This window comes from Nannobrachium achirus (assembly GCF_963921795.1).
Source record: "Nannobrachium achirus genome assembly, chromosome: 4".
Classification (NCBI taxonomy): domain Eukaryota; kingdom Metazoa; phylum Chordata; class Actinopteri; order Myctophiformes; family Myctophidae; genus Nannobrachium; species Nannobrachium achirus.
In genome coordinates this window covers 56,066,234-56,081,516 of record NC_137813.1, presented here as the reverse complement: position 1 = coordinate 56,081,516, position 15,283 = coordinate 56,066,234, and the positions used below count along the sequence as shown (strand labels likewise).

General features: G+C 39.4%; 1 protein-coding gene across 1 annotated transcript; it reads left to right on the top strand.

The window, feature by feature from the left end:
* The first annotated feature begins 11,945 nt into the window (after positions 1 to 11,945).
* Positions 11,946 to 15,051, top strand: eif1 (eukaryotic translation initiation factor 1). Its single transcript, XM_080724606.1, has 4 exons — positions 11,946 to 12,116; positions 13,283 to 13,446; positions 13,539 to 13,640; positions 14,566 to 15,051. Exons 1-4 carry the CDS (start codon positions 12,086 to 12,088, stop codon positions 14,608 to 14,610), a joined length of 342 nt encoding a protein of 113 aa, XP_080580732.1. The 5' UTR covers positions 11,946 to 12,085; the 3' UTR covers positions 14,611 to 15,051.
* Positions 15,052 to 15,283: the final 232 nt, after the last annotated feature.

Here is a 15,283-nt window from a genome sequence, read left to right as displayed (position 1 = left end):
GACCCTCCAAAATGAATTGGGGACCCCCCCAAAATAATCATAATATATCGAGTGGGGACCCTCCAACCCGACAAGCACTTGGAATTATAGGAGATGAGGCATTACATTTAGGTTAGTCTCTCGATTACAGACTATTGCATTGCTGCAAAAGAGCGACTGAACTTTTCCTTGACGATGGCTAGCAGCCAGATTGCATTTAGGTTGACTCAGTTTATCAGTTCACACAGATAAATGTTGTGAAAATGGCATATCTACAACTACAAGCTCACAAACGCCTCACATTGCGAGGCGTTGTGATCTTGTAGAACGGCTATTTTCCCAATGTTTAATTGCCATTTCTCATATTATTTGACAATTTGGTCTATTAGTCAGAGAATATTATCAGAATACCTGTCAAAGCTGTCAATGTGTTCGTAAAGGTGTCTAGTAACATATCTAACAAAGATTGAAATGCAACATCCCTAGGAGAATCTTTGACAGCAAGGGTAATTCTGGGTGTCATTCACTTACTATACACTTTAGTATACTATAAGGGAAAAAATTACTCCCAGCAAATATGCTTTAAGTGGGATGTGAGGGGTCTGTAGCAACTCATAATGTAATAACGGCTCATAATGTAATAACGGCTCATAATGTAATAAGAAAAATGTAATAAAAACTCATAATGTAATAATCAGCTCATAATGTAATAAAAAAATGAGCGCATAACGTAATAATGGATTTTTCAATAATGTAATAATGTAATAATGTGTTACATTAAGAACCTCCACATAGGAGGCTCATAATGTAATAAAACTTCATAATGTAATAATGTATTTTTTATTACATGATGAGCTGATTATTACATTATGAGCTTTTATTACATTTTAATTATTACATTATACGCTTGTTTTTTATTACATTATGAGCTGATTATTACATTATGAGTTTTTATTACGTGTTTTTATTACATTATGAGTCATTATTACATTATGAGTTGCTACACACCCTGACAACTTTGTTGATGAAGAATGGAGCAACTATCTGCTAAACATGCAGCAAATGAATACATAGGGGGATCATTTAGCTGTACAAAGAGCATCCACAATGTTCAACATACATCGTGATTATATTGACACTGGGTGTTGATGCAACATCGATAATATCCCCATGTGGTTAGCCTTACATTAAGACGCACCGGTAGTTGCTTCTGCTTTGCTGACGTCTATGGCTACCGGAGCGTCTTACCGTCTTTGAATACACTACCACTGCAGGCTCCACTAAATCTCATCTAGTTGCTCGACACATGCACTAATGAAAAATATAAGACTACGCCAGAGTTCTCATATCGCTTACCGACTCTGGCGGAAACTGTTCACAATGTAATAGTCCGTTGTTTTCAATAAAAATGCTTTTTACCAAGTCTATGTCCGAGTGCCTTTTCTCTCCGCTCTGTTTTTCATCATGGCTTCCTGCATTTCTTCTTTGAAAACAATGCTGTTGCAGCTGCGCAACAGCGCCCCTTTGGTGGCCGGGAGGTACTATTGCTCAATTCAAATGAGCAATAGTACCTCCCGGCCATCAAACTGGCGCTGTTGCGCATGCGCAAAAGAAGAAATGCAGGAAAAACAGAGCGGCACTCGGACATAGACTTGGTAAAAAGCATTTTTATTGAAAACAACAGACTATTACATTGTGAACAGTTTCCGCCAGAGTCGGTAAGCGATATGAGAACTCTGGCGTAGTCTTATATTTTTCATTAGTGCATGTGTCGAGCAACTAGATGAGATTTAGTGGAGCCTGCAGTGGTAGTGTATTCAAAGACGGTAAGACGCTCCGGTAGCCATAGACGTCAGCAAAGCAGAAGCAACTACCGGTGCGACTTAATGTAAGGCTACCATGTGGTCAGTATGACGACAGTCTGCCATTACTAGTTCTGGGCCACTTTGCCGAAGGTCATGGGGATCATTATGTAAGCCTTGATGGACCAGTCATAAGCCCTAAGTCTAGCCCTCACTCTGGCCCTGACTCGGTACCTCACTCTGGCCCTGACTCGGTCCCTCCCTCTGGCCCAGGGCGGGATTTATAATAGGGCTTGACGTGCTGAAGCACAGGGCATCAACAACCACAGGGGGGCACCAGAGGATCAACTGTAAACAAAAGATATTCACATGAGCTAAACTAAGCTAACGTTGCTGTCTGTAATGACTGGTTACACTTAAGGTTTTTGAAGAAACGTTAGTTGGATACTAGTATGCACAACTCTAAAAGAACTGGTGCACTATTGTGTTGGAGCGCCTCAGTGCGGCTGCAGAGTTAAGGTGCTATCTATCCCTGATTGATTGATTGATTGATTGATTGATTGATTGATTGATTGAAGACTTTATTAGAAGTTTGCATAGGCAAAGGTTCATGACAGTACAGTTCACTGCTACAAGGTCAACTAAAGGGAGATCCTAGTAAGCTTTTTGGCTTATTTGCACAGGAAACCTTCATGTATCTCATATAACAACTGAGAACACACTATTAAGTAGGGTGACCAGACGTCCCGGTTTGGCCGGGACTGTTCGCTTTCAAGCTGTGTGTCCCGGTGTCCCGACAAATATCTCTAAAACACTAATATGTCACGCTTTTCAACAATCACTACAAAATGGTCCAATAATAGTATCTGTTGTCAGTGGTTACATAGACATTTATCATGTTCTTTTCACGAAAACATGCTCACCTAACCAATCAGAAAACAGGTACAAATTAATTGCGCGTTTGAATTCAACATGTCACTGAGCTTGTTTGTCAATCACTCACTGCCTGTTTGCAACCCTGCGGTGTATGTGCGCTTGCATGAACGTTAGAAAATTGCTTTTAGGGTCCCGGTTTTAGGCAACAGTGGTTCGCATCCCGGTTTGAGAAAAATATGGTCACCCTACTTTTAAGTCATTATGCTAATGTATGGACGGACGTGACGTCTCTGTTGTTTCATACACCATCTTTGGGCATATTCTACACTATTATTATAGTGTACAGGGCACCATGAAGGGTAAATCCTGCCCTGCTCTGGCCCTCACTCTCACCGTAAGGCCCTCACTCTGGCCCTGACCCGGTACCTCTGGCCCTAAGTCTGGACAGATCGAAGTGGTGCGCTCTTTGAATCAAGTGTGGGCTTACATAATGGTCCCCATGACAATCGACAAAGTGGCCCAGAACTAGCAATGGCAATATTACGTTATGCGCTCGTTTTTTTATTACATTATGAGCTGATTATTACATTATGAGTTTTTATTACATTTTTCTTATTACATTATGAGCCCTTATTACATTATGAGCCGTTATTACATTATGAGTTGCTACAGGGTCTAACTATTCTGAATCCATTGCAAACATTTGTTTTGCACGAAAAACATTCCTTGGGCCCCATACAACTGTGAAAAGTGATAACGTCTGTTTTTAGTCCAATGAATGTTTTTAGTGCAAAACCAAATGCTTGCAATGGATTCAGAATAATTAAAAACCCTTGCATGCTACTTAAAGCATATTTTTGGGAGTAATTTCTTCCCTTATAGCCTAGTAGGCTATAGTGTATAGTAAGTGAATGAGACACATAATTACCCTAGCAGTGACAAAGCAGTCAAAGATTCTCCTAAGGATTTTGAATTTCAAACTTTGTTAGATATGTTACTAGAAACCTTTACGAACACATTAGTGAAGAAATTGTTTGGTTATAGGAATTTAGTCCCAGGTTTTATTAATGTCCCCTGACTATATATGGCCAGTCTGTTGACTTCCAAACCTGCCAACAGCTTTGCATACAACATTCATGAATTATATGCCTAATTTTTAGCCTATATGGTAAAACGTATAAACATCTGCTTAACCTTTACATCACAGCAGCAAAGCATCTGTATGAAAGAATATTTCTTAATATGATGATAACCTTTGTTGATCCCCATGGGGAAATGCAGGTGTCATAGAAGCAAATGCAGAATGTAGGAGAGATAGGCTACAGGAGTAAAGAGATAAGAATATAAGATAACACTCATCTGCACATAATACCTAAAATAACATAGGTAATTTTATCAATATGAGTGAACAGTCTATCACCAGTAAATATGAATATGTAGGCTACTGTATATTGTCACTGACACTGTCAGGTAGAAACCTAGTACAGCTTCTTCTTTTTTTCTGCAAATGAAAGCCCTACTTCATCATACAAAGTGTCGCACAAAAGTGGTGAAAATAGCAGATTTAGAAGCACTTGTAGATCTGCTATTTTCCCTACTTTAAATATATATTTTTTAATAATAACAAAACAATAACAAACAATAACAAAGTTTCCACCCGACAACGACAATATATTGTCAAAGAATGTGATAGGATAGGCCTATATGTATTTTGTACTGTGTTGGTCGGCCTTCAACAATAGGCATCTGGAAGTCTATCAACGGTGGAAATGAGAATAAACATAATATGTGTGACTTGTGTGTACTAAATTGGCCAATTTGGTCAGTCATGTTAATATTGTTAATGTAGTTACATTTCACTTTCATACTCAGTGTGCACTATATGACTACTGATGTTATGAAGCTAATTACCTTTTTCATGGAACTTGGTGTAACATGATTACCCTCTGCTGGACCTATGAAGGAACAGCTGTCACACACATAAATTAAATTATTTCCTTGATTAAAGGCATCATGTTTTGTAGATGCATTCCTTTTGCATATAGTGATTTAAAGTGAGTTTTTATCTTATATATATATATATATATATATATATATATATATATATATATATATATATATATATATATATATATATACTTACTTGACTTAATCCTCTTTGAGGGGCCATAGGGTGTCCACCAGAGCTCTCCATCTCAGTCTCTTCTGGACCAGGGCTTTTGCTTCCTTCCAGCTCATTAACTCCAATGTTATTTAGGTCTTGGAGAGTGGAATGTCTCCAGGTGTTTCTTGGTCTACCCTGTTTCCTCTATCCCTGTGGATTGTAGTCCAGGGCTTGTCTTGTGATGTTGTTTGTGTCCTTTCTAAGGGTGTGGCCTATCCAGTTCCACGTTCTCCTTTTGATGGTATTTGCTATATTGTCCTGTTTTGTGATCCTCCATAACTCCTCATTTGATTTTGATGTGCCACCATAGCTTGAGGATGTAACGCTGCAGGCATTGGTTGACACAAACCTGGATCTTGCTTGTGAGTGATTTTCCATGTTTCAGAGCCATACACATCACACACATATACCGGATGGAGAACCGCAAGGTTTAATGTCAAAGTGTCCTTGAGCAAGACACTGAACCCCGGCCTAATCAAGCGCTTTGGAATAAAGAATACAAAATATATCAATCCACAATTTCAAGGTTAACCTACCACAAAAACAATATGGGACCGGGACCATTGTATAATGCAAACAAATTGTTTTGAAACAGCTACAACTTTTCTTTAGGCAAATGATGATAACTCTTCCTCAGGCAGAAATTAGGAATTATCATGCTGGTCTGGTCTGTAAGGTTTTGAGCCAATCGTTTGTTATTTGCTTAAATAAAAGGTTGTAAAATAGCTGTTTGAAGACATTGAAACTATATATATATATATATATATATATATATATATATATATATATATATGCACGATATATTCTCTGTTTTTTTTTTTTTGCCTCCTTTACTCGACTGTTTTGTAACTTTCCATTACAGTGGTTCTCAACCTTTTTAGGCCGTGACCCTCCAAAATGAATTGGGGACCCCCCCAAAATAATCATAATATATCGAGTGGGGACCCTCCAACCCGACAAGCACTTGGAATTATAGGAGATGAGGCATTATATTTAGGTTAGTCTCTCGATTACAGACTTCTGCATTGCTGCAAAAGAGCGACTGAACTTTTCCTTGACAATGGCTAGCAGCCAGATTGCATTTAGGTTGACTCAGTTTATCAGTTCACACAGATAAATGTTGTGAAAATGGCATATCTACAACTACAAGCTCACAAACGCCTCACATTGCGAGGCGTTGTGATCTTGTAGAACGGCTATTTTCCCAATGTTTAATTGCCATTTCTCATATTATTTGACAATTTGGTCTATTAGTCAGAGAATATTATCAGAATACCTGTCTAAGCTGTCAATGTGTTCGTAAAGGTGTCTAGTAACATATCTAACAAAGATTGAAATGCAACATCCCTAGGAGAATCTTTGACAGCAAGGGTAATTCTGGGTGTCATTCACTTACTATACACTTTAGTATACTATAAGGGAAAAATTACTCCCAAAAAATATGCTTTAAGTGGGATGTGAGGGGTCTAACTATTCTGAATCCATTGCAAACATTTGTTTTGCACGAAAAACATTCCTTGGGCCCCATACAACTGTGAAAAGTGATAACGTCTGTTTTTAGTCCAATGAATGTTTTTAGTGCAAAACCAAATGCTTGCAATGGATTCAGAATAATTAAAAACCCTTGCATGCTACTTAAAGCATATTTTTTGGGAGTAATTTCTTCCCTTATAGCCTAGTAGGCTATAGTGTATAGTAAGTGAATGAGACACATAATTACCCTAGCAGTGACTAAGCAGTCAAAGATTCTCCTAAGGATTTTGAATTTCAAACTTTGTTAGATATGTTACTAGAAACCTTTACGAACACATTAGTGAAGAAATTGTTTGGTTATATGAATTTAGTCCCAGGTTTTATTAATATCCCCTGACTATATATGGCCAGTCTGTTGACTTCCAAACCTGCCAACAGCTTTGCATACAACATTCATGAATTATATGCCTAATTTTGAGCCTATATGGTAAAACGTATAAACATCTGCTTAACCTTTACATCACAGCAGCAAAGCATCTGTATGAAAGAATATTTCTTAATATGATGATAACCTTTGTTGATCCCCATGGGGAAATGCAGGTGTCATAGAAGCAAATGCAGAATGTAGGAGAGATAGGCTACAGGAGTAAAGAGATAAGAATATAAGATAACACTCATCTGCACATAATACCTAAAATAACATAGGTAATTTTATCAATATGAGTGAACAGTCTATCACCAGTAAATATGAATATGTAGGCTACTGTATATTGTCACTGACACTGTCAGGTAGAAACCTAGTACAGCTTCTTCTTTTTTTCTGCAAATGAAAGCCCTACTTCATCATACAAAGTGTCGCACAAAAGTGGTGAAAATAGCAGATTTAGAAGCACTTGTAGATCTGCTATGTTCCCTACTTTAAATATATATTTTTTAATAATAACAAAACAATAACAAACAATAACAAAGTTTCCACCCGACAACGACAATATATTGTCAAAGAATGTGATAGGATAGGCCTATATGTATTTTGTACTGTGTTGGTCGGCCTTCAACAATAGGCATCTGGAAGTCTATCAACGGTGGAAATGAGAATAAACATAATATATGTGACTTGTGTGTACTAAATTGGCCAATTTGGTCAGTCATGTTAATATTGTTAATGTAGTTACATTTCACTTTCATACTCAGTGTGCACTATATGACTACTGATGTTATGAAGCTAATTACCTTTTTCATGGAACTTGGTGTAACATGATTACCCTCTGCTGGACCTATGAAGGAACAGCTGTCACACACATAAATTAAATTATTTCCTTGATTAAAGGCATCATGTTTTGTAGATGCATTCCTTTTGCATATAGTGATTTAAAGTGAGTTTTTATCTTATATATATATATATATATATATATATATATATATATATATATATATATATATATATATATATATATATATACTTACTTGACTTAATCCTCTTTGAGGGGCCATAGGGTGTCCACCAGAGCTCTCCATCTCAGTCTCTTCTGGACCAGGGCTTTTGCTTCCTTCCAGCTCATTAACTCCAATGTTATTTAGGTCTTGGAGAGTGGAATGTCTCCAGGTGTTTCTTGGTCTACCCTGTTTCCTCTATCCCTGTGGATTGTAGTCCAGGGCTTGTCTTGTGATGTTGTTTGTGTCCTTTCTAAGGGTGTGGCCTATCCAGTTCCACGTTCTCCTTTTGATGGTATTTGCTATATTGTCCTGTTTTGTGATCCTCCATAGCTCCTCATTTGATTTTGATGTGCCACCATAGCTTGAGGATGTAACGCTGCAGGCATTGGTTGACACAAACCTGGATCTTGCTTGTGAGTGATTTTCCATGTTTCAGAGCCATACACATCACACACATATACCGGATGGAGAACCGCAAGGTTTAATGTCAAAGTGTCCTTGAGCAAGACACTGAACCCCGGCCTAATCAAGCGCTTTGGAATAAAGAATACAAAATATATCAATCCACAATTTCAAGGTTAACCTACCACAAAAACAATATGGGACCGGGACCATTGTATAATGCAAACAAATTGTTTTGAAACAGCAACAACTTTTCTTTAGGCAAATGATGATAACTCTTCCTCAGGCAGAAATTAGGAATTATCATGCTGGTCTGGTCTGTAAGGTTTTGAGCCAATCGTTTGTTATTTGCTTAAATAAAAGGTTGTAAAATAGCTGTTTGAAGACATTGAAACTATATATATATATATATATATATATATATATATATGCACGATATATTCTCTGTTTTTTTTTTTTTGCCTCCTTTACTCGACTGTTTTGTAACTTTCCATTACAGTGGTTCTCAACCTTTTTAGGCCGTGACCCTCCAAAATGAATTGGGGACCCCCCCAAAATAATCATAATATATCGAGTGGGGACCCTCCAACCCGACAAGCACTTGGAATTACAGGAGATGAGGCATTACATTTAGGTTAGTCTCTCGATTACAGACTTCTGCATTGCTGCAAAAGAGCGACTGAACTTTTCCTTGACGATGGCTAGCAGCCAGATTGCATTTAGGTTGACTCAGTTTATCAGTTCACACAGATAAATGTTGTGAAAATGGCATATCTACAACTACAAGCTCACAAACGCCTCACATTGCGAGGCGTTGTGATCTTGTAGAACGGCTATTTTCCCAATGTTTAATTGCCATTTCTCATATTATTTGACAATTTGGTCTATTAGTCAGAGAATATTATCAGAATACCTGTCAAAGCTGTCAATGTGTTCGTAAAGGTGTCTAGTAACATATCTAACAAAGATTGAAATGCAACATCCCTAGGAGAATCTTTGACAGCAAGGGTAATTCTGGGTGTCATTCACTTACTATACACTTTAGTATACTATAAGGGAAAAAATTACTCCCAAAAAATATGCTTTAAGTGGGATGTGAGGGGTCTAACTATTCTGAATCCATTGCAAACATTTGTTTTGCACGAAAAACATTCCTTGGGCCCCATACAACTGTGAAAAGTGATAACGTCTGTTTTTAGTCCAAAACCAAATGCTTGCAATGGATTCAGAATAATTAAAAACCCTTGCATGCTACTTAAAGCATATTTTTTGGGAGTAATTTCTTCCCTTATAGCCTAGTAGGCTATAGTGTATAGTAAGTGAATGAGACACATAATTACCCTAGCAGTGACTAAGCAGTCAAAGATTCTCCTAAGGATTTTGAATTTCAAACTTTGTTAGATATGTTACTAGAAACCTTTACGAACACATTAGTGAAGAAATTGTTTGGTTATATGAATTTAGTCCCAGGTTTTATTAATATCCCCTGACTATATATGGCCAGTCTGTTGACTCTGTTCCCTTTCTTGAAAACTAAAAATGATGGAGCTCATATGAAAAATAATTTCACCCACTTCTTTACACCAGTGATGATGTGACAATAAAACTCAATGACAAAGCTTGAATTTATTTTGGGAAATATTCTAGTTATTTTGGCGAGGCCAATATTACTACTATTAGGCTAGTCATTATTTTGAGAATGTTTCAGGCGCATTTCCACTGCAGGGCCAAGCCAGAACCAGAACCAGAACTTTCCAGAACCAAGAACTTTCAAGAACCTGTGAAGTTCCAGAACCAAGTTCTGCTTTTGTTTCCATATAACCAGACCCAACCGGGAAGCTCCACTAGTCAGCCTGATTTGGCTGAGACAAAACAGCTGGTCATTTTAACAGCAGCACATTCGGGAATCTAAAATCTAAAATAACAGCTGTATGTAAATACGTATATTATTAGTTACCACTTTCTGAATATAAAAAAATAAATAAATAAAACAATAGAACGTTCAAACAAGCTGCTGAATGAGCGTTTGGTCGGTACGCTGCCTTTGCTCTAGGGAGGGGAAAAAAGCGTCTCCCTCTCTCTCTCTCTCTCTCTCACACACACACACACACACACACACACACACACACACACACGCGGCGCACACACACACACACACACACACACACACACACACACACACACACGTCACAGCACGGCTCGGCTGCTGCCTCGCGACTCGGGAGTCACCAATGGACGGGCGAATGTAGAGATGCGTATCTCCACCGTAGTTTGTTGTCTGTCTATCGACGTACATTTTCTTTATTTTTGCTTGGCACCGTGTCTGTCTGCTTGTGCACTCGACGCTCATTTCAGAAAGACGACGGCGACGGAATTCGTTTGAAAATCTTAGCTCCTTCTGGATATGGCGTCGCGTCCATAGTGTTTCTGTGTTTCTGTCTGTCGGAATAGGATTTTTAAGATGACGCTGTTGTGTTGTGAGAGATTTCTCCTCGGTGTCGTTACCTCTGCTCGACCAATCGAGAGCAGGAGCGCTGCTAGCCCCACCCATAGGTTCCCAGAACTCAAGTTTAGTTCTACATCAGGAGCAGGACCTAAAAAAGGTTCCAGGAGGTTCCAGGAACCTTGTCTGGAACCGGGCCGTTCGCAATGGAAACAAAACCAGAACCAAAAAAATAGGTTCTGGTTCCTGAAAGTTCTGGTTCCACCTTGCAGTCAGCGGAAAGCCTGGTGATGCGAGGTTAACCTTGCAGTGGAAAAGCGCCTTATTTTTGATCATTATTTTTCATACACCAAGTCATGCATATTATGAAATATCAACATAACATTTCTCATCAGGTTTAGAATATTTTGAGTTAAGGCTACTACGGTAGGCCTACTACCTGATTATGAGATCATAGGCTGCTATACTTGAGAATGTTTCTAATTTATTGTGTAAGGTAATTCTAGGTAATTATTTCGAGGATACATGTCATTATTTTGAGATAGGCCTATAACCTACTAATTATGAGAATATTTATTGTTATTTTGAGATACCAATTCATTTGTTTCTCATTATAAATTAACTGTATGTTTTTCTTTTTCATCACACTGGCGGAAATGGGCTTGGTGGCCTGGATAAACAATGACGTAATTTTTCCGGTAATGTTGAGAAATGCCCAAATGCCCTATTTGCCGTTAAAAAATGAAAAAAAGGTTGATCTACAAGCTCAGAGCGGGTCGCGTCCTGGACGAGCAGTGAGCTTGTAGATTGATTGTTTCGCCACCGTCCCACGGCGAACTGCACAGGACCGAAGACGTCGTGCGTCAACGCGACGTGTACGCGTTGACGTCAGTGATGGAAGAAAGTACTCAAATGTTTTACTCAAGTAAAAGTATCAATACTTTAATACAGAAACACCCTGTTAAAAGTCCAGAATCAAAATGCACTTGAGGTACCAAAAGTAGCACTCATTAAGCAGAATGTCATTCAGGTTCCAAAGTTAGATAGACCTGCTATTTTCAAATGGAAGTTGTTAATGTATGTTTTCTAATAATAATTATTTAAAATCTACAAAGTAAGTAGTAGTTTTCAAATAAATATAGTGGAGTACATGTAGTAGAAGTGATTAAGTGAACGTATGGCAAATTATAAATACTGAACTAAAGCATATATATTAAAAATAAAATAAAAATCTATAATACTCTAGTACAGTATTTGAGTAAATGTACTTACACCACTGGCTGACGTAACTTTGTGGGGTTTCGGGGGGCGGGGCCTATAAAGCCGAGTTGTTTGTGCTCTTCGAGCAGGACTCAGAGACTCCATTTTGTGAGCAGCCTTTGAACGGAGCAGCAGCAAGAAGAATCGTCCCCGAACCAACCAACAAAACATCTACTGTGTCGAACAAGTCAAGCCGTTTTAACCGCGCGATAACCGAAAGTTATTATCCGAAAGGAAAGCCAATCTTATCGTATGTCCGCTATCCAGAACCTCCAAACTTTTGGTAAGTTTTAAAGCCGTTTTTTATGTCCTTTTGTTTTTTTTCGAACGCTATGATGAGCCGATATGGGACAAACAAGGTGGGGGAAGGGCGGCTGCGGTTGCTAGCGTTAGCCGAGCTACGGCTAAACTAGCTACATCAAATCGAATGCCTTTTGATTGTTAGACATTAAATGCTCTTGTCGGTGTTTTCTTAGTTTCGACGAGTTTATTTATCCTGACCCGAGACAAAATATGAGGTCGAGTGTAACGTTAGAATGTGTTGTTCCGTGTAACCCTGTTAACGTTCCTGTTGGGCCAGCTAGCTGCTAGCGGGCCTTTAGCGCCGTTGGCTGGGCAGCGGACTGTAGGCCTCAAACTGATGGCCCGGGACTTTATATAGGCTATATTTATAAGTTACATCCTTAGAGCAGAGTTGACTCAAACTTTGTAGTTATTGCTTAAATGGCAACGTGGGGTCTATCTCCCATTTAACGTGAACGTAGCGTTGCTGTATGTTGGGTATATCGACGGATTTAACCGCTAACTGCCGATTTTATAGGTCGTTGTGGAAATGTTACATAATTATGAGTGTTCAAACGGACTGCTGGGTAAAAGGCCACGGTGACAAATGACCCAGCTACACAACGCGTTGACGACGAGCTTTGTTTTCGGCCTAGATGCCAGTGGCTGCGGTTGTTTGTACCCATTTAACAAAGGCGTTTTATCTCTAATAGGCGCTTGCAGGTAATAATCAACCTCTACAGTGGTGGCGTTAATTATTTGGCCAAGACGTTGAACCAGCAGTTATTAGCTTAACCACGGCTGTAGAGTGGTTTTAAACCGGCCAGTGTAGCAACAAAGCTAGCAGGCAGCTTTAGCTTAGGCCCCATGAGTAAGCAGTTGTTTAAAGCTGCCTGTGGACTGGTTTCAGGAACGTGTCATTGAAACGTGATGTTTTGCTTGTGGTTTTGTGACCACCAGAGCATATCCACTGTACAGTACTGGCTAGGCTCAGGCTGTAGTCTCCCTGCTGATACTTGAATATTTAATCTTCATTTCAGACAATTAGGTCTTTGTCGTTTTGATTTCAGCCTTGTTTCCCTCCCCTCCCCTGTTCATCGTTGTGTGCTTGTATTGTTCTAACCATGTATCCCTCATTGTGCTTCCTCCCTCCCCTCCCCCATGCAGACCCCTTTGCTGATGCAACTAAGGGTGATGACCGCCTCCCAGCCGGGACAGAGGACTACATCCATATAAGAATCCAGCAGAGGAACGGTAGGAAGACCCTCACCACCGTCCAGGGCATCGCCGGCGACTATGATAAGAAGAAGCTAGTCAAGGCCTTCAAAAAGGTAAATTAACGATTCGTTTTTTTTAAATGTGTGTAGCAAAAGTTGACCGTGTGGATTTTGATTTTGAGTATTATGTGTTTGTCCCCCAACAGAAGTTTGCCTGTAACGGGACAGTGATTGAACACCCAGAGTATGGTGAAGTGATCCAACTGCAGGGAGACCAGCGCAAAAATATCTGCACGTTCCTCACAGACGTAAGTTTGTTACAGTCACACCATTTATCTTCATGTCACATGTTGGTCATAGCGAAAAACGGTCCTTTTTATATCGCCGGGTCATTCCAACCGTAACGCATGTCAGTGTCTCATGCCTCACATTACGCTCAATTATATACTCATATATGGAGATGTATGCCCATATATGGAGATTTCGCCTTAGGGCGTCTTAATAATCATCTGTGAATAAATCACAGGCTGGTACTTGAAGTGACTGATTTGTGTTTGCATAAAGTGGCCATACATGAATGTAGACTTGCATTTTATGCATGACCGATTCATAGTCTAATCGGCTTTATTGGCTGTAATCCTTGTCATGAAAGCTAGATCTACTAAGTTGGCAGTTTAGTGCAAACTTGCATAAAGTGTGCAGTGTATGGCTGTTTGTCATGTTGAGGTAACATTATTCAAGTAGCAGTCATTGAAGTTTGTCTATAGATGTTTGGACCCTGACCTTTATTCTGACACACAGCCAACTGCCCCTCAATTTGCATTTAGCAGTCAATCTTAATCCAGGATGATTTAAAATGCAAGGACTGCACACGGTTATACATCACATGTGTAGAAGTAGTAAACTAAAAATGTAGGGAGACTAAACCCTATTCAATAAAATCAAAACATTAATCTGTACATTGAAGCTATACACACTATAGCTTCGATGTACGATAAGATGCCAAGTTGAAAATGGCCTGGCATCAGACTATATATAAATGCTATCTTAATTACATTTTAGCCTTCAATAAGCTACAACTAGCCACAACTCTCCCCTGAAATGATTTGAATAGAAATGAATAAATGTCACCGATAAGGAAAGACATGTCACTTGAATCTGTTCGGTGTGCATTTACTTGGCAAAGGTTGTTTCAAAATAAACCGTGCTTAACGAATCGCCCTGTCTCTACAGATTGGCCTGGCCAAGGAGGAACAGCTCAAAGTCCACGGCTTCTAGAGGCTTCCAGCAACCCTCCCCATCTCATTCCTCCTCCAGTCCTGAATCGCTTCTTTTACCCCATCCCTCCCACTCCCCTCTCCTATGCTGTACGCCTCCCCCTCCTAGCGGCCCTGCCAGCTCTTGGATCATGTGCTGATGACGACTGACCTCCATGATGGGACTCTGTAACACCAATACTCCCCTAGACCAGCAGGGGGCATGCCTGCTCTCACATAGTGTCACCACTAAAGCTAACACAGCTCCACACCACATCAGGGATGAGTGGTGATGATGATGACGTACCCCTGCCCCTCTTCCCCTCCATTTTATTTTATTCCTCCCTCCTTCCCGCAGTATTTCTCCCCTTTTTATTTTAAGTCTAGCGCTGTGTTAAGGAGGCGCAGAGTATGTAACATTTTTGTTTTGTACTACATGTTTAAATAAAATGAGTTGAGTCCATGTTGAGTGTGCTGATGGAATATTGTCATAACTGCTAGTTTTGGAGATAATCCTTAAGAAATTGTGTTCAGATCATCAGGTTTCAGTGCGGTAGATGAGATGCCCTAAAGGTGTGGTTACTGTGGTACCATGTTTTACCCAAGTGAGACTGGCATCCAATTTGTTTGTATTCAAACTGGCAACTGAAGCGTGTTTTTGTCCAATGGCCCATTTCCAGTGTAACCACTCATCT

What these genes read in the sequence shown, in the direction of transcription:
- eif1 (XM_080724606.1), top strand. Translation starts at nt 12,086, where the DNA reads ATGTCCGCTATCCAGAACCTCCAAACTTTTG. An exon ending in TAGTCAAGGCCTTCAAAAAG is followed by an intron (nt 13,447 to 13,538) that starts GTAAATTAACGA and finishes GTCCCCCAACAG; the next exon opens with AAGTTTGCCTGTAACGGGAC. An exon ending in TCTGCACGTTCCTCACAGAC is followed by an intron (nt 13,641 to 14,565) that starts GTAAGTTTGTTA and finishes CTGTCTCTACAG; the next exon opens with ATTGGCCTGGCCAAGGAGGA.